Source organism: Bos mutus, chromosome 15 (genome assembly GCF_027580195.1).
Source record: "Bos mutus isolate GX-2022 chromosome 15, NWIPB_WYAK_1.1, whole genome shotgun sequence".
NCBI lineage: Eukaryota > Metazoa > Chordata > Mammalia > Artiodactyla > Bovidae > Bos > Bos mutus.
This window is the reverse complement of record NC_091631.1, coordinates 28,523,130-28,547,421: the sequence shown is the minus strand read 5'-3', so window position 1 is coordinate 28,547,421 and position 24,292 is coordinate 28,523,130. Positions and strand designations below refer to the sequence as shown.

Here is a 24,292-nt window from a genome sequence, read left to right as displayed (position 1 = left end):
GCTTTGTCAGCATGTGTATCTCCTTGGACAATTCATTACCGAGTGTTAGGCCAGAGCCCACTTTCAGGCCCTGAAGGGGGTCCCTCCACTTCCGGCAACATTACCAAATAAATATAACAGCCTAAGTTAACTGATACATAAAGGTGAATAGCAGAGCAGCAATCAGTGTACCTCTGGGTTCCAATTCTGGGCCAAGCCATATATGTGACCCGAGGTCTCTTTCCCTCTCCGGGCCTCGGATTTCTTTTTAACAAAATAATGACGTTTAACTAAATAATCTTCACACTCTTTTTCTGTGCTAGGAAATCTCTCCTTTCCCCTGTCATTTGACCCCTTTTCTTCCTTTTTCTTTCTGTTTTTGGCCACACCAAACAGCTTGTGGGATCTTAGTTCCCCAACTAGAAGTCAAACCCAGGCCCCAGGCAGGCATTGAAAGCGCTGAGTCTTAACCACTGAAACACCAGAGAATTCTCCCACCCTTTTTTTCCTTCTATCACTTATATGGAATGATTGGGGATGGGGGGCTTCCTTTAATTTTTTTAGATTAAATTTACATACAGTGATATACATAGATCTCAAGAGTACCATTTGCTGAGTTTTCACAAACATACAACCATGTACTCCACATCCCTAACAAGACATTGAAAGCACATTGTGAATACCCCAGAAAATCCCCTTGTACTTTTCTCAGCCAGAAGCAACAACGACTGTGAGTTTTTTCACCGCTGATTAGTTTTATGGAATGGCTGGTATTTTGAAGTCCTGAACAGATGAACTATCTAGTTCAGGCTGCCTGTTCTCACACTTCTGAACATCAGTCAGGCAAAGAAACAAAGGGAGGTTCTCAGCAGGCCTTGTGGACACTCACCCATGGTTCCGCAAGCCCTCTGATCGTCTGAGCCTCGGCGTCACTGACAAAGTCATGGTAGAGAACAACATAGGGCTCCAGGTGGATGACCTCCTTCCGCACAGGCTGGAGCAGCAGGTAAGGACTGGAACTGGTCTCATAGGAGCAGTAGAGGCTGGGGATCCGGTAGTGAGTAGGCTGAAAGGAAAGACTAGAATCAGCTTAGAAGAAGGGTCTAGAAGTGGAAACCAATTTATGGGAACTCCAGCATAAGAAGCCTGAAATTCAGGAGATTCAGAATTCAGTCACTGGTATTGTCCAAGTGAGCTTTATTATCTTCTTTAATGCATCAGTTTTTCCCTTTAAATTGTCCCAATTCTACCTTTTCTCCCATCCCCCAAACTGGTTCCCCCTTTTTCTTCCCGTGAGAAGTGGTACCTGGGAACCCAGGGTCTGACATAACCCCTCGTAGGTGTCCCTGGTCTGCAGGTGGGGCACATTGGGTCTCTGCATGACAGTCTCTGCTACAGCCTGGTTAGGGCTCTCTGCCAAGAGCTTTTCATACTTCAAGACATTTCTGGCCACCCTTTTATTATCTGGGCCTGGAAGAAATCAGCAGGAAAAAATACAAATTAACAGATTAACAAACAGTGGTCCCAGGGAGTGCTGCCAAGGTTTCCTGCAGCTTCACTGTTACATACCACCAGCACCCGGACAACTTCCTATGTCCATGCACAGGAGGATGTAAGGCCCTCACCTCTACAGCAGGATTAAGCAGGGCCTGGAAGACCTGAAGGAACACTCTTAGACCAAGGGATCATGAGGATGGGGCTGCAGGATAGTGTGATGGCCAGTTTTATGTTTAGGAAAGAAGCTTCAATCATTCATTCACCCCTCCACTCAGTAACTTTCCAGTGAACATGTACCAGACATTGTGCTAGAGGCTAAACTCTCAGAGTTTAGAGTCTATCAGAGAAAAGACACATTGACTACTTACAACAAAACACAACAAGAAAGTGCTATGAAAGAGAAGTCCAGAGAGCCAAAGCCTACCGCAGAGAGACTCGCTCTATTCTTCCCCTGAGAACTGGAAGCTAAACTATTCCCAACTCTACTAGATTCCTCAGAATGCCTGCCTGGCCTAGACACAACAGAGCAGTATGGGACAAAGGTGTTCTAGACTTTGGTTCTAGCCAAGGTCCCGACAGGGATCTTGTGTCTTGTTTGTATCCACTTTAGGTGCAGATCCGCCGTGAGTTGGCAGCTACCCATGGCCAGCTAGCCTCTGCATTATCTCAGTGCATCTCGGAAGGAGGCGCTCCATTGCTGTAAGGGTCACAAAGCATCTTTCTCTGAGGAGCTCAATGTGTTTCTAACACTTCCACCGTTACCATCATTCTGGCCAATGAGGGGACAGAAATTATCATCCTTTTTTTAACCAAAGGAGAAATAAAGTTTGAAGGAATAGAAACATTGTGCCCAAAATACCAATGAAAATATTGCGAGACCATTTATGGAACAAGGAATTTTAATTTGCTGTGTCTACTTATTCACCTTTAATAGTGCACAATTTACGTTCTCTGGGATATGCAGAGATTTTAATAGTTCAAGCACAAAAAATAGAGGGGCTGGGTTATCACTTTGTCTGTACCACTAACTGTCCACATGTTTCCAGACCACACAGCTACTGCCTTATCCTACTGTTTGCCAAACTATCAGAAACGAATAACATTACTAAATGGATTCATTAAAAAGTCATACATATTTTTGTGAAGTCCTACAGGAAATACATCATAAATACTGGGTTGGCCAAAAAGTTTGGTGTTTTAACGACCTTTTTGGCCAACCTAATTTTGTGAATGGTTATTACATATCTTAACATATCTGATACATATACATATCTGTAAATACACATATCTGTAACATGTACCTATCTTTTAGTATCCATCTTATTAAAAGAAAACCTGGGAAGCCCTCTACCACCAAAATTTTAAGTAAAAATATCTAAGCAGAGTTAAGCTAGCAAATCTCTCCCCCAGTTTAACTCTGGTGAAACGCTGCTTGAGAGGGTTGAAGCTGAACTCTGTGGCCAGCTGGGCAGGAGGCTTGCATAGCAAAGTGAGCTCCAGTATAAAGAGAAGAATTGCTATCTTTCTGTTAGCAGCCAAAGTGAACAACCCTGCTGAGTCGCTCTCCTTCTTGCACACACAGCTCTCATTGATTGCACTCATTCCCAGGTCTATTCCCAAAACCTGGATCTTTGAATGTCCCTGAAGAAATTGGCTCCCAACCTAGGACTTGTTCCCCACTGAAGCAACACTAATACATATGACTCAATAGGGGTGGAGGAGGAAGGCACACGCTGGTATCTTTTTCTTAGCACTTCCAATGAACTTAAAAACTCCCCCTGGTGCACTGAACAGTATGTTAAGATTTAATCAAAAATTAGAAATGTGCCTTGGATTATGAGATTCGAAAAATAAAAACAGACAGCTATACTTCATTTGCAGGGATGAAAGGCCAAGAGCAAGAGGGATTTCCCACAGGTCTGACCTGTGGTTATCTTTTATGGTTACGTACTGTACAGAAGAAACTCCCGGGAAAGGTTGAGGGCACACAAAACATTTCCTGCCTGTAAAAAAAGAAAGAAAAGGAAAAGAGTGAGTTAACGGCGCTGAGGATATCTCCCCTAATGAATCATTAAATGGATTAAAAAAAAACTCTAAAATAAGCTTACCAATAGTAGATAGTAAGACTCACTGAAATGAGCTACAGACTAAAATGTAGAGATTCTCTGTCCTAATTCAGGATTTGCAGCCCTGATGCAAATCAGCTCTCCTCAGTTTCCTCATTTACAAATGACTTATTACCACCCTTACCAGGGAAGGGAGAAAAATAAGTGAAAATAAACTTTCTTAAAATTCCCTCAAATCTTTCAAAGCATGCAAAACCATATAATTGTAGGGTGTTGTTGTTTTGGTATATTTTATTAGTAAACGTTAATATGGAACTGCAACAATCCTACTTAGAATATGATGTGTTCTCCAGGTTCAGCACTTCTGAGAATCCACAAAGTTAGTGAGGGGAAGAAAAAGGAAGAGCTAAACCTGAACCATTCCCACTGCATAGCAATGGCTCTCCCTGCAGCCATTCAACCTTGGACTACACACGGCTGAAAGCACACACAGGCTTTCCAGACAAGCCTGGGGAACAGCACTCGGGGCGGGTGGGCTGTCATCCAGCTCTGGGTGCTGCAAAATGATGATAAGTCACTAGACCTGTATGTCCTTCTGATCATTTCACTTTTGCATGTTAAAAAAAAATGCATTTTTAATGATAAAAGCAAGAAGAAGGACACTATAAAACATATGAGAAATGGGAGTAAAGGTTCCACTGAAACCCAGGCATTTCAAAAACTTTGGAATAATACATAGTGTGTACACAGTTACAGTCATATTTATTACACATTTTCATATTCTGATTGTTTCCCTCTACAGTGTAATCAGGAGTACTTTCTATATTTTTACATAGTCCTCAGAAACAGCATTTTTTAATTAGTACTTTTCACTGTGGTAAACATAAATTTACCATCTTAATCATTTCTAAGTGTACGGGTCAGTAGTACTAAATATATTCACACTGTTGTACAAATGACCTCCAGAGTTTTCTCATCTTGCAAAACTGAAACTCTACTCATTAACAACTCCCAATTATCTCCTCCCCGCCTGCCCCTGGTAACCATCACTTTACTTTCTGTCTTTATAAATTTGACTCTTCTAGAAATCTCATATAAATGGAATCAAACTATACTTGTCTTTTTGTGACTTGTTTCACTTAGCATGATGTCCTCAAGTTTCATTTACGTGGTAGCATGTGTTAGAATTTCCTTCTTTTTCTTGTCCATTCACCCACTGATGGATACTTGGAAAGCTTCCCACCTACTGGCGGTTGTGAACAGTGCTGCTATGAACATGTGTGTACAAGAGAGATAGCATTTTTAATGGCTGCATATCATTCCATCCAGAAGCTCCATCACAGATAATCTAACCATTCCACCACTGTTAGGCATATAGATTGTTTCTAATTAATATTATGAATTATTCTGTTCTGTACTTAACAGATGTATAATTAATTAATCTATTAATATCTTATAATGTCAGATATTAACTCAGGGTTATAGATTTTCAAACCCTTTGAGATGAAGAAAGCTAAAATATTAATTTTATATATTTTTAAAACTCAAGGGCTTTATCAGGAGATAAAATTATGTTTTATCAAGAACAGTTAGAGCTACTTTTGATATCCCAGTTAAATTTCTCTGGAAATGTGTATAGTAAATAATGTTCAATGAAAAAGGAGAACACACACTTGTGTATACTGTAAAGATAGCTTACATTTATTGAGAACATATGTGCTATGAATTGGGTTAAGGGCTTTACGTATATTAGCTCACTTAATCCTCATGCCGGCCCTTTGAGATGACTGCCAACTACAAACTGGCACTTGCCATGAGAACTTCCATCTATATCCACAAGGATTAAATCACGAGCTGCTGCAGCTGCTGGCTTTCAACACCCCCCTGAAAATAGTTCAGGGTGGAGAGCATAAATGAGGCACTCTGTGCAAAGGCAGAACAGGTCTTCATACAGTTAGATATTTTCAGAAGCTGATTTTATAAGCCCAATTCTTGTATTTCCTCATATCTAGAAAAGCACTAAAACTTTTCATGGTGACAACTGCTCCTCAAGACTAACAGAAACCTTCTGCAAAAAAAAAATATGTGTTTGATTGCATGCACTCCCCTTTCACTAAAATCACATATATACTGACCTTCCCCCTAACCTCTTTGAAACAGTTTCTCAGAGCTATCTGAGGTGCTGTCTCCTGGGCTACAGTCCTCATTTTGCCCCAAATAAAACCTGATGCACAACTCTCACACTGTGCATTTTTTTAAGTCAACAAAGGGGAGCAGAATATGCCATCCTCAAATATGCTTCTTTGGCATAAGGATTATTTTGAGCTAATTATTTTGAGAAACATCAGAGAAGTTTTTTAAACCAGAGTAGAAGCTATGCTTTCATAAGGGAAATTTATATTTACAATGGAAATCTCCTTTTGTGAAGGTTATCTCCCCCATGTACCTGAAAGAGAAGGATGACTCTACATCAGAAGAAAATCTTACCAATGGAGAAGGCACCCTAAATCTATTGGTACCTAACAGCCTTACTCTTGCTTGCTTGGTCTGGTCACCTCCCAGAACTGGCCCCCCCAATACCTTTCCTTCTTTTGTCTTTAGCTGGATGCATCATATTTAAGATGAAGGTTTAGATCCTCTCAGAGAGTTACTCATCCCCTGCCCCCCAATATCTCCCATGTCTACAGGAGGTATACATGTTGGTTAACTTACGTTTATTGTTCCTCTTATTAATCTGTCTTATATTACAGGGAGGGCTCAGCCAAAAACTCAGAAGGTTACAGGGAAAATTATTTCCACACTCCCACATTATCATTATTATTCCCCTTTAAAGATAAGAAAATTAGGGACTTCCCTGGTGGTCCAGTGGTTAAGAATCTGCCTTCCAGTGCAGGGGACACAAGTTCGATCCCTTGTCGGGGATCTAAGATCCCACATGCTGCGGAGCAACTAAGCCCACAGGCCTCAACTACTGAGCCTGTGCACCAAAGATCCCAAGTCCAGCAATTAAAACCCAATGCAGCCAAATAAACACATAAATAAAAGTAAATAAGTATTTTTTTTTAAAAAGTAGAAAGAAGAAAAGTCTGATCATAGAGGAAAACTGAAGCTTTAAAGCAAAAAGAAAGAAAATTAAAGTCTAGGGAGGTTAAGTAAGTTACCCAAGTTTTCACAGAACTTGAACCTAGGTCTGCCTGACTTCAGAGCCTAGAGTTTAGTTACTACACACAGTTTCTCATTATTTGTAGTTACTGAAATGATTTTTTACTAAAACATATCCTGAAAATGTATTAAATGATAGTACTACATATAATATGATGTATTATACTTTTTGTGGTGTATAGAGATACATAATTTTATATGATAATGAAAAATCCATGAGGAACATTTATCCCTAATTTACTAGTGGTAAAAAGGGGACCAGAAATCGCCTATAAGACAATGCCAATGTGTTTTATTATTGTGGCATAAACACACACACACACACTATAAGGGCACAAAGAAGGAGAATCTGAGGGGTCTAAAGAGAATTAAAGAAGGCTTCACAAAATAGGAGACATTTGAGCTACACCTGGTAAGATGAATAATATTTTCCAGACAAAGCACAACTGTAGAATGGGAGAGTTTCCAAGTGAGAAGAGGAGAAATCTAAGTTACCATAGGGGAAAAAAACCCAAAACTATTAGACATTGTTTCTAAAACTCTATCTTTCAGAATGGGCTGCTTTAGTTTATCTTCTCTGAGTCTCCATATCAATTCTCCATTTCCTTCTATTAAAATTCAATTACTTCTCACCCTTTATTGCATCACAGTGACTCTATTTCAGCTTTAATAGCAATTAAGCAAGAGAGATAGGAAAAGCACCCTGGAAAGTTTTACATCAAAGAGCCAGGAACTTCTATGAGAAGAAAAGGGCCATTTGCAGCACTGAGAATAAATCTGTTCTGGCAGCAAAACACAGGTTTGGACCACCCACATCCTCCTCCCTTTCTCAGGAAAAGGGGGAAAGAAAAAGGAATGTGTGGAGCAGAAATGGTTTATTAGTTTTGGACACCCTAGGGAACTGACTCTGTAGTGATTTTTCCAGCCTATTCTTAAAGACTGTACAACTCTGGCGGACGTGGGGTTAGGATGGCAGCTCCCACAAGAAGCGAAATGAGCTTTCCAACAGATCACAGGTCAATGGTGCCAATGAAAAACAACACCTACAGGAGGCAATGAGCTGATGCTCTGGACCAATGACACCAGCTCTGTATCTGGACATGATTCACGTCACAGTTGGACTTGACAGCAGATGGGAGAAGATAACAATCAAACTTCTTCCTTGACATTGGCAATATCATGGCAAGAGTTATGAATTGTTGAGAGTGCAAAAGAGTGACCTGCATTGACTATGAAGCCACTAAACATTTGTAAATGCAGCTGCTGCTGATACAGGTGAGAAACCGCCTCCTACATTGGAGATGATGATTTTAAAGTAGTCAGAGCATTGGAAAGAGTACTGAGGAAGAAATAGACTCAGGCTCTAATCTGACCTCTGTGAACTTTGTAACAAGTTAGGAATTCTTTGGAGATTCAGTTTACTCACATGAGAAATATGGAAATAATAAAACAACTGCCCTGCATGACACATTCAGTCCTATTGGGAAGATGAAATAAATTAAGAGACATGAAAATGCTGAAAAAGTGGTAAAGCAGATATAAAGCATTATGCTTACTGTGATGAAAGGAGTGGGTCTCTTGCTTACTCCCCTACCTGGAAATAGGCGAAGGCCAGGTGATCCAAGGCATCCTCAAGACTTGCCTCATCCTCTGTCTTCCATTCTCCATAAGAGCCTCGGAAGAGACTGACGGCCTCCTCCAGCCATGGAATGGCATGGTAGTAATCGCCCATGTCATAGGCCACCTGCAGGGAACATAAGTACCATCACTAAAGTTGAGTCCACAGGTAGAGCAAGAAAATAACAATGCAAAAATGTGAGGGGCCTTTGAAACCCAGGAAGGCAAGTTTTCTTTCCAACTCATTTAAGTTAAATATGCTAAGCATCTATTATATACAAGACAATGTAACTAGGTGTGGAGAATACTGAAGTATTCTCACATTAAAAAATTTATATTGTACTTCCTTGGTAGTCCAGTGGTTAAGAACCACCCTGCCAATGCAGGGGACACACCCCAGTCCCTGGTCTGGGAGGACTCCACATGTTGAGGAGCAGCTGCGCCTATGCGCCACAACTGCCAAGCCCATGCTCTGGAGCCCGTAAGCTGCAACTACTGAGGCCCACATGCCCTAGGGCCCATGCTTTGCAACAAGGGTGTATGTGTGCTCAGTCGTGTCAGATTCTTTGTGACCCCGTGGGCTGCAGCCCACCGGTCTTCTCTGTCCATGGAATTTTCCAGGCAAGAATACCAGGGTGGGTTGCCATTTCCTACTCCAGGGGATCTTCCTGACCCAGGGATCGAACCTGCGTCCCTTGCATCTCCTGTATTGGCGGGCACATTCTTCACCACTGCACCACCTGGGAGGCCATTGCAATGAGGGTTCTGCCGCCGCAACTAGAGAGTAGCCCCCACTTGTCACAGCTAGAGAGAGCCCCCACTTGTCACAGCTAGAGAGAGCCCCCACTTGTCACAACTAGAGAGAGCCCCCACTTGTCACAACTAGAGAGAGCCCCCACTTATCACAACTAGAGAGTAGCCCCCATTTGTCACAGCTAGAGAGAGCCCCCACTTGTCACCGCTAGAGAGAGCCCCCACTTGTCACAACTAGAGAGTAGCCCCCACTTGTCACAGCTAGAGAAAGCCCAGGTGCAGCAGCAAAGACCCAGCACAGCCAAAAATGGGAGGTGAGAAATACGAACCGAATTAACTAGAATACTGAGCAGAATGGCTCAATTACTTGAAAGAAGTATGTATGACGTGCTGTGGAGGCATAAAGAAAGGAGGAGACTTGAGAATTTCAGCAAGCTTCATGGAAGAAGTGCCGCCTGAAGAATGGATATATGTAAGTGTAACTGATTCATTTGCTGTACAGAAGAAAATGGCACAACACTGTAAATCAACCATACTCCAATAAAGTGAAGTCGCTCAGTCGTGTCTGACTCTTTGCGACCCCATGGGTTTTCCAGGCAAGAGTCCTGGAGTGGGTTGCCATTTCCTTCTCCAGAGGATATTCCCAACCCAGGGATTGAACCTGGGCCTCCCACATCGTAGGCAGACTCTTTACCATCTGAGCTACCATGGACGTTATACTCCAATAAAAAATATAGAATTTAAGAAAAAAATTTAGAATTTAATTAATTAATTTAATTAAAAAATATAGAATTTAAGAAAAAAATGCCATCTGAATCTTCCTTAAACAGAGAAAAGAATTTCAATGAGCAGAGATTGGGATGAAGGGCATTTTATGATGAGGGAATGGTAGAAACAGAAGCCAAAATCAAGAATGTTCAAGTAGTATTGTGACTATAGTCTTAGGCAAAGCGAAGCAGGGAATAAACATAAAAAGGCTATATGGGCTTCACTAATTAGAGTTGTGACTGTCATGTTTTTAGGAAGATATCGTTGGGAGCAATGTGACTAATGAATTAAATGCATTTATTTAATATTTACCGTGTTTATAATGTACATGGAGATTCCTGCCTTAAAAGCTTGCAATCAACCAAGGGGCACATGAGTAAACCAGTAATTGTGATACAATGCATTAGACACCTTAATGAAGGTGGACACTGGAATGCTATGAGAGCTCAGTGAATAGCTCTCATGGCTCGTTAAATGTCAGAAAATGGGGACTATGGCAACATGTACTAGACATAGCTCCTGTCTCCTAAGAGCTTACAGTTAACTAGAATACCAGACCTGCAGGTGGAATTTCCTGGAAATTGATGTCAGAAACAGCATGGAATTATAGAGTCACAGATTTGGAAGGCCTCTTGCAAAATGATCTAATTTAGGCATAATTCCCCACAGGCAGAAAAACAGCAGAACCTGGAGATACTGCAATTCTGCTGCCCAAACAGCAAGTTCATTCCTATCCCCCATCTGCCATTAGCCTGCTGTGTTATCTTTCTGGTCCTTAAGTTTCCTATTTGAAAAACATTAATTTGAAGAATAACCAAAAAATGACTGAACTTTTCCTGCTAAGTTAACAATTTATTTAATTAAGATTTCTATGAGGAACTTTAAGTCTTAGCAACATGGCAGACAGGTAACTGGAATCCATCCCTAATCACAAAGACTTAGAAATTTTGAATAAAATATAAAAAGTATTTAATCATACATTTTCTAGAAAGATTGGGAAATATCCAAGTACCAGAAATAAAAGAGAAGCTAAAAATCCAAGTAACAAGCTGATGAGCAGATGTTAAAGCTGCCTGGGATGGGGTGGGTGTTAGTCCTAGTAACCTCCGTACTTAGTAATCTGAGGTTATAATACCCACAGGAGGACAGTACATGAGCCTTTGTAGACCTCAAAAAACTTAAAAACTGGATTTAAGACACACTCATAAAATTGAAACCCATGAAAAACTACACTTTAAGGGAAAGAATTGACCAGAAAAATAATCTATCCACTGCCACAAGGAGATAAGAAAGTTGGTTTGTTTCTGTCTGGTTTCAATTCAGAGAAATAGATAATGGAAACAACCTAAGTGTCCATCAATAGATGAATGAATGAATAAAATGATACACACACACACACATACATATAATTCAACCATTAAAAAGAATGAAATCTTGCCATTTGTGACAACATGGATGTACCTTGAAGCATTATGCTAAATGAAATAAGACAGAGAAAGACAAATACCATATGATTTCACTTACATATACAATCTTAAACAAAAAAAGCAGAAACAAAAACCCCCAAGCCCGTAAATACAGGAACCGGATTGCTTGCCAGAGGCCAGGGTAGGGGGTTGGTGAAATGAATGATGGGGGTCAAAGGGTATTAACTTCCAGTTATAAAATAAATAAGTCGTGGGGATGTAATGTAGAGGGGGAAAAAGAAAGGACTCTAAGGCTAGTGATATCACAGAGTACCCGAAAGAAGAAAACCCAAAACGCTATGAAGGGATATTCCCACAATTCTGGGCAGAAAGTCTCTATTTGGGGGGTAGGAGAGGAATCCTGCTAAAAATAAGCTCACAATCAAACATGATAAACTATGTCAGGAAATAACAGACCATGAGCAAGAGTCAACTGACACAACAGTGGAACAGAAGAACTAGACAATTAAGCATTTCAGAAGAAAAGACTGATCTTTAAAATAATCAACAGAGGAGGGAATTGAGGGCATGTAGATAAAACAGACTTGTCTACATGTTAATAATTATCCGCGTTCATTCTTCAACCCAGGTATTTAACCAACAGAAGTGAACACAAATGTCCACAGAAAGACACATCAATAAAGCAGCAGCATTATTCCAGCTGATGCTGGAGACAGATCTAAGAATCCATCAGCATGAGACTGATAAACAGCTTGTCGTGTATTCAAACAACAGAATACTATTCAGCAACAGAAAGGAATGAACTACTGATAAATGCTGCAGTCCATGGCGTCGCAAAGAGTTGGACATGACTGAGCGACTGAACTGAACTGATAAATGCAGCAACATGGATAAAATGTCACAGATACAAGGTGCTAAGTGACTCAAGAGCACTTACTATTTGGTTCAGGACAGTGGTCGCTTGGTACCTGGGCAAGGGGAGAATAGAAAGGGTTGGGGTGGTGAGAAGGAAAAGGAGTGGGTGTTTGGCTATCTTTACATTCTTTTTTAAAAATCTGGAAAAAAAATCTGAAACAAATACAGCAAAATTTGAACATATATTTCATCTCAATTATAGATAAAATTGCTTATATTATGTGTACTTTTCTTATATTTGAAATGTTTTATCTTTCAAAATAAGTAAATACAGAAATGATGATTGTCAGTGAGACTTTCAGGAAACGACTTAACTGAATTTTCAACATATGGTTTTAGTCTCAGAAAAGCCTCACTAAGGAAGCATATATTGGTACCATATATGGAACTGTTTTAACTGACTTCATTTTAAATTAGCCATGAACATGATGATTGAGCTTGATTCTATTAGGATCTCAGAAGAGGAAAAGTTATATATGGAGAGGCTTAGGGCAACCCACTCTGTGTTAATTTGGAGGATGTAGTCTCAAAACTTGGATTTAGACACAAGAGGCCCACTCTCAGATTGGCTAACAAATACTGCAGGGGCTGGTGAAAATTCACTTTCCTGCAGTATGCATCTTCAAAATTAAAAAGGATTTACTCCATTACTTCCTGGGCAAAGCTAACAAAGAGTATATTGTAAAATAACCTCAAGTGTACTCAAAACTTCTGAACAAAGATCAGTTAAATATCTCATATGGAAGGTTCCTAAAGTCTATTTTCTCAATTTTATAGCAAAGTGGGGTTAGTTCTGGCTGCATCACTTGGCTTGTGGGATCTTAGTTCCCTGACCAGGGATTGAACTCATGCCCTTTGCAGTGGAAGCATGGAGTCCTAACCACTGGATCACCAGGGAATTCCCAAATGGTTTGTTTTTTGGCACTACTTTAATTTAGTATCTCTAAGTGGCTAGGAAATGTTGCAAGGGATTTCATAAAGTCCCAGGAGGCTGAGTTTCCATGATCTTACCTTCACATCACCATCTCCTTTCTATTCCTGCATCCTTTGACCTTGCTTCTCCTTTCCACTTGGCTGTCCATCTACTGGTGGAGTGCTATGGTTATGGTGACCAAAGGGCCATTTTGCCCAAGATAGTCCCATTTTATGTCTGTCAGCCTGGCTAATAACACTTCCTTCACTCTCAAGAGTGTCTTAAGTATGTGATCACCCCAGCTATTATGGAGACAGCATGGGATTCCGAGTTAAAAGACACAGGTTCAAAATTTAGTTCTACTTAAACTTGTGTAACCTTAGGCAAGTCATTTACCCTCTCTGAACCTCAGTTTCTTCATCTTATCTGAAAATGGAGATAATGCCCAACTTCCAGTTTTGCTGGCAGGATTAGAAATATGTATTAATAACAACCATCAGAGTAGAGTGATTTTATCCCCTAGAAAGAAAGCTGAGCAATCTGCCCTCTCTCTGAATACCATTACCTTGCCAACTTGGAAGCAGTCATCCCCGGTGAGGGAGAAAAGTCGCCTGGGACTGTACAAGTCAGTGACAGCAGAGCCTGTGACTCTCTGGAAGACGCCTCGGGCAAGTCCCTTCACATTGAGCATGTACACGTCCTGCAGCCGCATCAGGGCCCTTGCTGCTCCCTCGAGGTCCTCAAAGGCTGGCAGGTCCTGCTCCACCCTCTCATAACCATCCTTGAGAGCTGTGGAGGTCACGAAAGCATCAATCCATCACTCAAAAAACAGGCGGTGAGCATTTGATACAGCAAGGCATCATCACCTTAATTACTATAATCACTAAGCTCGTAATATTTTCATGAGCAAAGATAATGTTTTATCTGATTTTGTTCCCAGGATAATAAAATCTTCTGAATGAGGAATAAACATTTCAGAGTAAAAACTAAGCATCTTTATCATGTTGTTCCATTCTGTCTGTCTCCGGGAGTCTTGCCTTTTGAGGGGAAAACTTTTCTTCTTCTTAACTTCCCCAAAGTCGACAAACTTCTTCAATTATGAAAATGAAAGTCACTCAGTCGCATGTGACTCTTTGCGACCCCGTGGACTATACAGTCCATGGAATTCTCCAGGCCAGAATACTGGAGTGGGTTAGCCTTTCCCTTCTCCAGTGGATCTTCCCAACCCAGGGATCAAACCCAGGTCTCCAGCATTGCAGGCAGATTCTTTACTAGCTGAGCCCCAGGGGAAGCCTTTCAAGTACAAAGTAGAGTAAATTAGGAAAGTGATCTTACTACAGATAACACTGTAGTGGCAACTTAATAAAACAGAAATTAATAGACAACTTCACTTTTACACATATGTAAATGGGATGATATAACCTATAGTTCTTCACAGGATTGGAGTGAAGATGAAATGAGATAATGGAGACACTTCCCTGGCAGTCTAGCAGTAATGACTCCATGCTTCCACTGCAGGGGACACGGGTTCACTCCCTAGTCAGGGAACTAGATCCCACATGCCATGCAGTTTAGCCAAAAAAGCATTTTAAAAAAAATGAGATAATGGATACAAAATTGCTTTATAATTATAATTGCATAAACATATTAACAAAAGAACCTAGTTCTTTGTAACAGAGCTAAGGAGATCAAGTAATACCTACCCACTTTATTATCCTTCATCACATCCCATCAGAATCTCTCTCCTTTCCACTGAGTCAGGAGATAGAATCTTCTCTTACCCTCCAGCCCTCCTCCTCATTACCTCGGATGTTCTCACTGGCCTCCAGACTATGTACCACATTCTTCCAGTCAGACTGTAGGCGTTTGATGAGAGTAAATGCAAGCAGAGGGTTAGACACAGGGGTTGCTGAATCTTCATGTAAAGATAGCACCTTGTGATAGAATCTGAAAGAGAGGGGTAGAATGACCTCACCCACTGATACAAGCGCTCTACCAAGTGAAGGCACATTTAGAGTAGCTAAAAATGAAATGCTGAACCCCTTGAGACTCATGTAATATTCTAAGCAACACGAACAAAGAGGATGAAAACTATCAACACAACAAAAGTAGGTTCACTCATTTGTTCCTTCAAGTCGGTCTCCATTGGTCAATCACTATATGTCAGGCATCATGCTAGATGCTCAAGACCCAAAGGCAAGAGAGGGTGGAGCTCTCAAGGAGGTTACAGATAAGAAAATCTTTTTTTCTTTCATTATTCTATAATCAAAACTTAGAATCTGATAGAAGCTTAAAAAACATTGTTGAATTAATTACGATAACAGTGGTATGTGCTATGAGAGAAGAGAGCATATAATGCTATGAAATGCTCTGGCAATCTGTAAGCAGGGCACCTGACGCAGGTGGGAGTTAGACAGTGTAAGGGAGGACTTTACAGAGGATACGGCACCTAATCTGAGTTGGAAGGACTGGTTAAAATATTGATAGCTACTACTTATTGAGCCCTTACCATGTACTAGGCATCCTGTTCAGTGTTTTAAACATATTGTCTTATTTAATTCCCCCTGCCCCAACTGCTCAGAATAGATATTATCACACACGTTTTACAGAACAGAAAACTGAAACAAGGCTATGCTGTTGGTAAACAACAAAGCCAGGAGTGAACTGAAGCCTGGCTGACTCTGAAGCTGGGGTTCTTGACTGATTTTGCCATACTGTTTCCCATGGAGTCAGAACAAAGAAGGGAGGAGAGTGGGTTTTTTGAGTCAACAGGGACCAATGTATCTAAAGGCGCAGAGGCTTGACATATATTTAATCATTCAGTAAGTCATTTTCTAGAAGTCAAACTCCATTCTGGAAGCTGGGGATAAAAAGGCAAGATAGGGTCCAATGATCAAGAATTTCATGAACAAGAAAATAGCTGATTTCTCATCACTTTTTTTTTTGGCCACATCATGCAGTGTGTAGGATCTTAGTTCCCCAACCAGAAACTGAACCTGGGCCATATCAGTGAACCAGGGAATTCCCTCTTATCACCCTTTTCCTAAGTTCAATATATATTTATGAATGAATATATATTCATTCATAAAGAATGAATGAAATATATTCTTCTATGAGCTAGGTACAAAATTTTGAATAAGACAATAACCTTGATCTCAAAACATTTGAGATCACAAATAATTACATTACAACCCCAGATGCAACCCCAGATTTAAGAACAAAGCTTAGAGGAAAGTACACAGATCTGCCACAGCAGATCACAGTAGGTATCACAGAGGAGATAATAAACTGAGACTGATGGGTAAAAGCAAATAATGAGGAAGGGAGAACGAGGTCTCCTTCCAGGAAGGCAGAGACAGTTCAACATGTGTAAAAGTACAGAGAGAAGCAGTAGGGAAATTACAAACCATTGAGTATTGCTGGAGCACGCAGTGTATTAGGAGGATGGGGAGACTAGACTGGAGAAGCAAGGAGTAACTCAAAGACCTTGCTGAGAAATCTGGGTTCTGCCCTGAGTGCAATTAGGAGTAGCAAAAAGTTTTAAGTGAGAGTGGGATGGACTATGATATGTTACATATATAAATCTGTAAGAGGGTGAGGAGAAGGGGTTAGAAGTGGCAGGGTTACTATCAGAGCAGAAAGACCAGTTAGGAGGCCATTTCAAAGCTGTAAGCAAGAGATAGGACAGTCTGAACCAAAATAGTGATGGTGGGGGCAGAGAATGGAATGGTTTCAAGAGATATTTAGGAAGCAAATCATACAGAAACTGGTGAAGATTGTAATGGGGAATGAACAGGTGGGTTATTCAGCACGCTGCCAACCTTTCTGGTTTAGCAACATTTGCAGTAAAGGGGCAGAAATGTAGGGGCCAGAAGTGATGATCTTTTTCATTAATTTCTCTCCTCCTCAATGTCCTATAAGAGTGTTCCTACAATTAAGAGAGAAATGTTTACTTTCCTGGCATACTATGGTTATCCCATTTCTAATTCCCTACTGGGATTTATATTATTGAAACTTATTAGTTACAGTAAGGCAGACTTAAGAGTTCTAGTCCTGCCCTCTAAGACGTTTTCCCTTTGTTTTAAACATTATTTTCAAAAACAATACAATAACAACAGTAGAAATAAAAGAAAAAGTGTGTGTGGTGCAAAGTGAATGTATGAAGAGCATGTGAGAATAGAAGAATTTTCTGGCCAGAGTGGAGGACTTCAGTGAGTCGAAAGGGATGGAAGTGAGGAATAGAGGGAGTGGTGGGGTGGGGGGAAGGTGCAGGATTTCAATCCCTTGAAACAGTCTGACTTAAGGAATTCTCAAGGGTGAGGCCTCAACTATAAACACAGCCTGAAACAGAATAGTTGCTTTGGGTAGAGATGCTTCTAGTGAGCCAAATATTCAATTCAAGCATAAACTAAGAAAAATAGTCTGCTTCTGGGTGCCCCAGGGAGGAAATAGGAAGCCTGTTAAGTCCCAGGATATCTCTGATCCCCAAGACAAGGGGGGTTTAAAATTAAACCTACTCAAGGGTTTTAAAACTAAACCAGCCTCCAGGGTGTAGGACTTTTTTTTAATACCCATTATTTTCTGCTTCAGCTCCATATGGAACTACTTAGTGAAAGATATTCCACTGCTAGACGAAAATACAAGCAGAGACTCAGGCTTGAGTTCAGACTGAAGGGTAAGTGTCCAGGGACAACTGAGGCTGAGTGGCAGGGATTTTACAAGACAGTTGCATGGAGAGGAGCTGGGAGGAGACGTGAGAGGTATCCTACCCAGCCTCTAGCTATCCCTCAGTTTCCTCTCCTATAAAATGGTAAACCTGGTCTAGTCTAGAAGATCTCTATGGATGCTTTCGGCACAACCATTCTGTTCTTTCTTTCCAACACCTTTTCCACAACCGAATAAACAAACTCCTCATCTGGTGCTTGAGACCTAATGTATTGGGTTGGCCAAAAAATAACATCTTGACAGAAAAACCTAAGCGAACTTTTTGGCCAACCCAATATAACAAGCCTTGGAGGAAACTGAGGTGCAAAGGAAGCACGGCAGAGGGGTGAAGATCAAAGGTACCATCTCCTTGTTCTCTTCACATCCCACTTTGTATTACGGCGTCAATTTATTTAGGACAGAGGTTTGATCTCTACTGAAGAACATAATTCAACATTCATGTACGTCATCTTTCTGTCACACAAAGAAAAAAGAAAAAACCTATCAACAGATATCTGAGGCTGGTTTGGAATCCAAACGTTGGCCCTGTGCCCAGCCTCTAAGCCAATAGCTGGTTTTTAGAGACCGAGTTACTGGACGCTGAATTCAAACCTCAGGGTTTCCTAAACAGCTTTTTTGCTTTAACAAATGCTGCTGAGAGTGGAAAATCAGATCCTTTCCTTCAAGAATCTGCACATAAAAGCTGCAACCCAATCCCTGCATTAAACATAGCCTGGGACAGGTTACCCAACCGCAATACATGGGCTGTTTTAATTCAATATGTTTTTCCTTTGGAATTCAGAAATGGCTTTGTCTCAGTTCTCCTGAGACATTCTGAATGCTTAATTCCTAGCATAGAAGTCATTGCTGACGATACTACTTTCTAAATCTTAGTACTTTTTAAAAACTGCAACAACAAAAGAAGCTAGGGGTTAACTATCTAAATATTATACGATGAGTATACATAATACTATATTAGTACATAGCTATATATATTGTAACTAGTATAATTTTTATTCATCAATTTGGGGTAGGGAGTATAGTTTCAATATCAAAAAATATTTAATTTCTAACTAGAAATTCAAAGAATTATCAACTTAGACCCCTTAGAAATAATATCTCAAGTTACATTAGATCACCAGATTGCAAGTATAGGAAAATGAGCAGGAACTGCCAGAATTCTTGTTTTAAAAAGCAAATATTTCACCAGGTTTTAGAGCAGTGACTAGAGAACAGACAGTCTCTAAGTTATCAAACTAAGCTTTCTGGAATTAAATGTTCATAAGTCATATGGGAAGAGACTCTAGAATTTTTCTGAGTCTTTCTTTTTTATTATCTGGGCTCTCACAATCCTAGCTACTGTGTAGAACCAAAAGTTGTGTCTAGCTTCACCAGCAAGTCTTAAACAACAATAATAAAGAATTAACATTTGTTGAGCAATTACTACTTTCCCTTATATGGTAGTTAATGTTTCCAACAAACCATGTTGGTAGGTACTATTTTTATCATCATTTTACAGATTAGGAGACTAATTCTTAAAGAGGTAAAGGAACTTGCCCAAGGTCAGAGCCAAGCATTCTAACAAACGTTACATTCCTGAATCCAGACTCTTAACCACTATGTACTCCAGCTGCCCATTAAACCTCAACAGCTATGGGGCTTGGTCAGCATCCTGGCATATCATACAAAGCAAGCAGTAGGGACATTATAGCGTGATAGAAAGAAACAATCAAAGGAACTATGTCCTAGTCCTAGCTTTGCTACTTACTTTTTGCTGTTGTTTAGTCACTAAGTCATGTCTGACTCTTTGTGGCCATATGGACTGGAGCCTGCCAGGTTGCTCTGACTGTGGGATTTCCCAGGCAAGAATACTGGAGTGAGTTGCTACTTCTTGCTCCAGGGGATCTTCCCAACCCAAGGATCGAACTGGTGTCTCCAGCATTACAGGTGGATTCTTCACCACTGAGCCACCAGGGAAGTCCTTGCTACATACTAGATTTTATAATCTTGGATTACAGTACTTAAATTTTAGTTTTCACACTTTTAAATGATTTCTCATTTGCTTAAAAGAGTAATACAAACCTGTTTCAAAACACTGTGTGAGAGAGAATCAAATGAGATAAGGTTTGTGCAAGGCCTCCAACCGTGACAAGTTTGTGACAATGACAATGGTGAGAAGATGGTAAAGGAGACCAGCATGCAGGTTGGAGGGGGGAATTCTAGCCAGCCACTCTGATCAACATCTCTAGCTCGCTCTTTTGACTCTATTCCCTATTAAGCCTGGCATCAGGATTCTGACCCCCATCTCAATTTGAACCACCCAAATAAAGAGATTAGTAGTATGAGAACAAGCACACGGGCAGCGGGGAGCATGGTGGTGCCTCAAATCAAAGGAAAAAGTCTCCTCTATTTCCACCAATGAACGTGGACTCCAATGAATATGGATTATGAACAAAATGAAATTTTTTTTTTTTTGGTCACACCATGCGGCTTGCAGGATTTTAGTTCTCCCTATCAGGGATTGAATCCTGGCTCCCACCAGCAGAAGTACAGAGTCCTAACCACTGGACCATCAAGGATTCCCCAAATTAAATTATTTTACTCTGTAAATATGGGTCCACAGAATACTAGGCAACAATGCTACTCCAAAGAGTGACAAGAATTATTAAAATTATCATTTATTGTTATAATTGGGCTTCTGAGGTGTTGCTAGTGGTAAAGAATCCGCCTGCTAATTTGGGAGACGCGCAGGAGACTTGATTTCGATCCCTGAATCAGGAAGATCCCCTGGAGTAGGAAATGGCACCCCACCCCAGTATTCTTGCCTGGAAAATTCCATAGGCAGAGGAGCCTGGCGGGGTATAGTCCATGGGCCGCAAAGAGTCAGACACGACTAAGCAACTGAGCACAGCAGATTATTATAATTAATACACACTTATATACACTATATAGTATATGTGTGTGTGTGTGTATTATCAAGCTATTTTTGGTCACACCATGCACCTTGTGGGATCTTAGCTTGTGAGATCAAACTAACAGTAAATTTAAACAGGCATACAACTGCTTATATACAAGCTACATGCTTAACAGCATGTACCAAATTACATTATCATTCAGTTACCACTGAGTCACAAACAAGATCTCTCCCACATACTTCCTCACACTCACTGACTCTTCTACATGGGCTCTCTCACATAGCCATAGTGGCCCTCACACCTTCTTCCCATATGCCCTGGAAGCAGTATTACCACCACATACACTCACTCATAGTTTTATAAGCAGCACACTGTGAGATAACCCTCTGTTGTCCCAGCTCAGCTGAGGGTCACGGGCTATATATATAGCATTAAATATTCAAGTAACTATATGGTTACACCCATTTCTCACTTTGTGAGTTTCTCAGTTTCCCAAGAGAAGGTGCACAGCACATATTCATACCATGGTGTTATATCCACTCATTTATCTTTCACTGTTTGAGAGAGTCAATACATGATTACAGTGCCTCAGTGTTCCAAGTCTTACAGTAGAGTTTGTTGATTGTATTTTCAGTTTCAGTTCAGCTGCTCAGTCATGTCTGACTCTTTTCGACCCCATGGACTGCAGCACGCCAGGCCTCCCTGTTCATCACCAATTCCTGGAGCCTACTCAAAGTCATGTCCATTGAGTCGGTGATGCCATCCAATCATCTCATCCTCTGTCGTCCCCTTCTCCTCCTGCCTTCAATCTTTCAAAGCATCAGGGTCTTTTCAAATGAGTCAGTTCTTCGCATCAGGTGGCCAAAGGATTGGAGTTTCAGCTTCAGCAACAGTCCTTCCAATGAATATTCAGGACTGATTTCCTTTAGGATGGACTGGTTGGATCTCCCTGCAGTCCAAGGGACTCTCAAGAGTCTTCCCCAACACCACAGTTCAAAAGCACCGATTCTTCAGCGCTCAACTTTCTTTACAGTCCAACTCTCACATCCATACATAACTACTGGAAAAACCATAGCTTTGACTAGATGGACCTTTGTTGGGAAAGGAATGTTTCTCTTTTTAATATGCTGTCTAGGCTGGTCATAACTTTTCTTCCAAGGAGCAAGCATCTTATAATTTCATGGCTGCAGTCACCATCTGCAATGATTTTGGAGCCCCCCAAAATAAAGTCTCTCACTGTTTCCAATGAAACATTTCCCCATCTATTTGCCATGAAGTGATAGGACCGGATGCCATGATCTTAGTTTTTGAATGCTGAGTTTTAAGCCAACTTTTTCATTCTCTTCTTTCACTTGCATCAAGAGGCTTGTTAGTTCTTCTTCACTTTCTGCTGTAAGTGTGGTGTCATCTGCATATTGATATTTCTCCCAGCAATCTTGATTTCAGCTTTTGCTTCATCCAGTCCAGCATTTCTCATGATGTACTCTGCATATAAGTTAAACAAGCAGGGTGACAATATACAGCCTTGATATATTCCTTTCCCGATTTGGAACCAGTCTGTTGTTTCATGTCCAGTTCTAACTGTTGCTTCTTGACCTGCATACAGATTTCTCAGGAGGCAGGTTAGGTGGTCTGGTATTCCTATCTCTTTAAGAATTTTCCACAGTCTGTTGTGATCCACACAGTCAAAGGCTTTGGCATAGTCAATAAAGCAGAAGTAGACGTTTTTCTGGTTGATTGTATAGCAAAACAATATTGGCTGAGAATCTATTAGTGTGTGCTACACTCAGCATCTCCAACCTCAAGTATGGTTTTGCCCAGTGGTTTTGTTTTCCTGCTGTCAAATACGTTCATACACATATACATCTCAGTGACAGTATTTAGAGTTCTTATGTGTGTGTAAAGAGAAGACATCTCAGATTAACAATCATGATATTACAGACTCCAGGCTCTTAGAGGACAGGGTAGGTTCTTGTTCACCATTCTCTTCCCAGTGCCTGGAACAGTGCTTGGTTCATAGAAGACACTCAAACATATACGGTGAATGAACTGATCAACCTGAAGCATTATTCCTATAGAGACCTGGACAATTACTAGGCATGATATCCATAGGGTCGTGCCCCCCAGTCACAATGACATGTAAATCTCATACACAGTCACAGAATGTCCCCCCATACTAAACATCAGTTCCCTGGGTCACATGGTCAACACACGTGTGGCTACAGTGTCACCGTATTCTCTCCGCTTCACTCTCTCAGGGTCGCTGTGTCTCTGTAACAGAGAATCTGGGGGCTCACACAGCACCTTGTGAAGCTCTACTGCGCCCCGCAGTCGCTCCACCGCAGGTTCCCACAGCGGACCAACTTGGCGGTGTGAGGTTGGATGGGGGTGCCGCTGCGTGTGTGCGAGGCACGGAGTCTGAGGTCCTACGCAGTGTGACACGGTGTCTCGGGGTGCCCCTCAGGATGACGATAGCTCTGGGGAGTCATACTGGGCCACGGTACCTTGGTCTCCGGGTTGGACACCGCATCCGAAGTCCCAGCAGGGTGACCACGAACCTGAGTTACCCCCGGCCCTGCGGGACAAAGTCTGGGCCTCGTCCGTCCTCCGAGACTCAGTCTCTCCGGCTCACACCCCGCCCCCCGGTCCCCTCACCTGGTCAGGTCCCGCAGCCGCGCCTCCTCCCCGCGCAGGTAGCGCCGCAGCAGCCCCAGCAGCCGGCGCTCGGGCGCCAGGGCGCGCGCCACACTGGTCAGCGCCGAGAACGTGTCCCCGCGCGCCGCGACCTCGGCTGGGTCCCCTGCCCGGAACGCCAGCACCGCCAACAGCGCCGCCAGCCGCGCTGCGGGGCCCATCGCCGGCGCTCGCGCGCGTCCTCTCCGAGCGTCTCGCCGGGCCCTGCTCTCGCCGCTCCGCCCCCGCCCGGCCCTGGGCCCCGCCCCCGACTCCTTGCTAACCCCTCCTCTCGCTCTCCACCCCCGACCTTCCTGCCCCTCGGACTGCATGTGGGCTGCGTGCAACCTCAGTGTCCCCCGCCGTCCCCCAATCACATCCCCGGGGAAGCATTTCCACTGTGCCTATTTCACACTTGGGGAAATTAAGGCAACGGGCGTGGTGAGGAATGAATTCATCAGTCTATGGCTGTACAACGTCATTCAAAAATATTCACTCCCTGGATCAAGGGGTGGAAATACAGAAACATCCCTGGATTCTGATGGACAAATCAGGAGAGTAAACGTTGTGGTATGGTAACAGCGGTGTGAATAAAGAGCTGTGACAGACCAGGGGGAAGGAAAACACTTCACACAGGACCTGACGTCTGAACTATCTCCAAAGATAAGTAGAATTTTGACCGGAGGTAAGGAGGGTGACGGCCATTAGGGTCAGTGCGTGATAAATCTAGGACCCATGCAACCAAAACTTCTGGGGTCCTGGGTCATTGCTCTGCAATACATACCCATGGTCATTTAAGCAAACAAAAGTATTGTTAATCCTACTACTTACCCTTTCCCCCTCTTTCCCAGGCAATGTTGATTCACTCATTCATTCATTTAACAAATATTTAGCACCTGTTAT

General features: G+C 41.8%; 1 protein-coding gene across 5 annotated transcripts in view; it reads right to left on the bottom strand.

The window, feature by feature from the left end:
• The window catches only part of P4HA3 (prolyl 4-hydroxylase subunit alpha 3), a 72,421-nt gene extending 48,796 nt beyond the window's left edge, over window positions 1-23,625 (bottom strand). For 2 of the 5 annotated variants that reach the window (XR_011467024.1, XM_005903214.3), the window contains exons 1-7: window positions 23,372-23,623; window positions 14,902-15,044; window positions 13,663-13,886; window positions 8,299-8,448; window positions 3,428-3,479; window positions 1,286-1,449; window positions 869-1,045 (exon numbers count right to left, since the gene is read on the bottom strand). Coding sequence is in view for 4 of the 5 variants with exons in the window: in XM_005903214.3 (XP_005903276.2) it covers window positions 869-1,045; window positions 1,286-1,449; window positions 3,428-3,479; window positions 8,299-8,448; window positions 13,663-13,886; window positions 14,902-15,044; window positions 23,372-23,571 (1,110 nt within the window). In the remaining variant the exon portion in view is untranslated. Of the gene's footprint in view, window positions 1-868; window positions 1,046-1,285; window positions 1,450-3,427; window positions 3,480-8,298; window positions 8,449-13,662; window positions 13,887-14,901; window positions 15,045-23,371 lie in introns of all 5 variants that reach the window. The other 3 variants (XM_070383737.1, XM_070383738.1, XM_070383736.1) reach the window with 2 other exon arrangements.
• Between the last annotated feature and the right edge of the window lie 667 nt (window positions 23,626-24,292).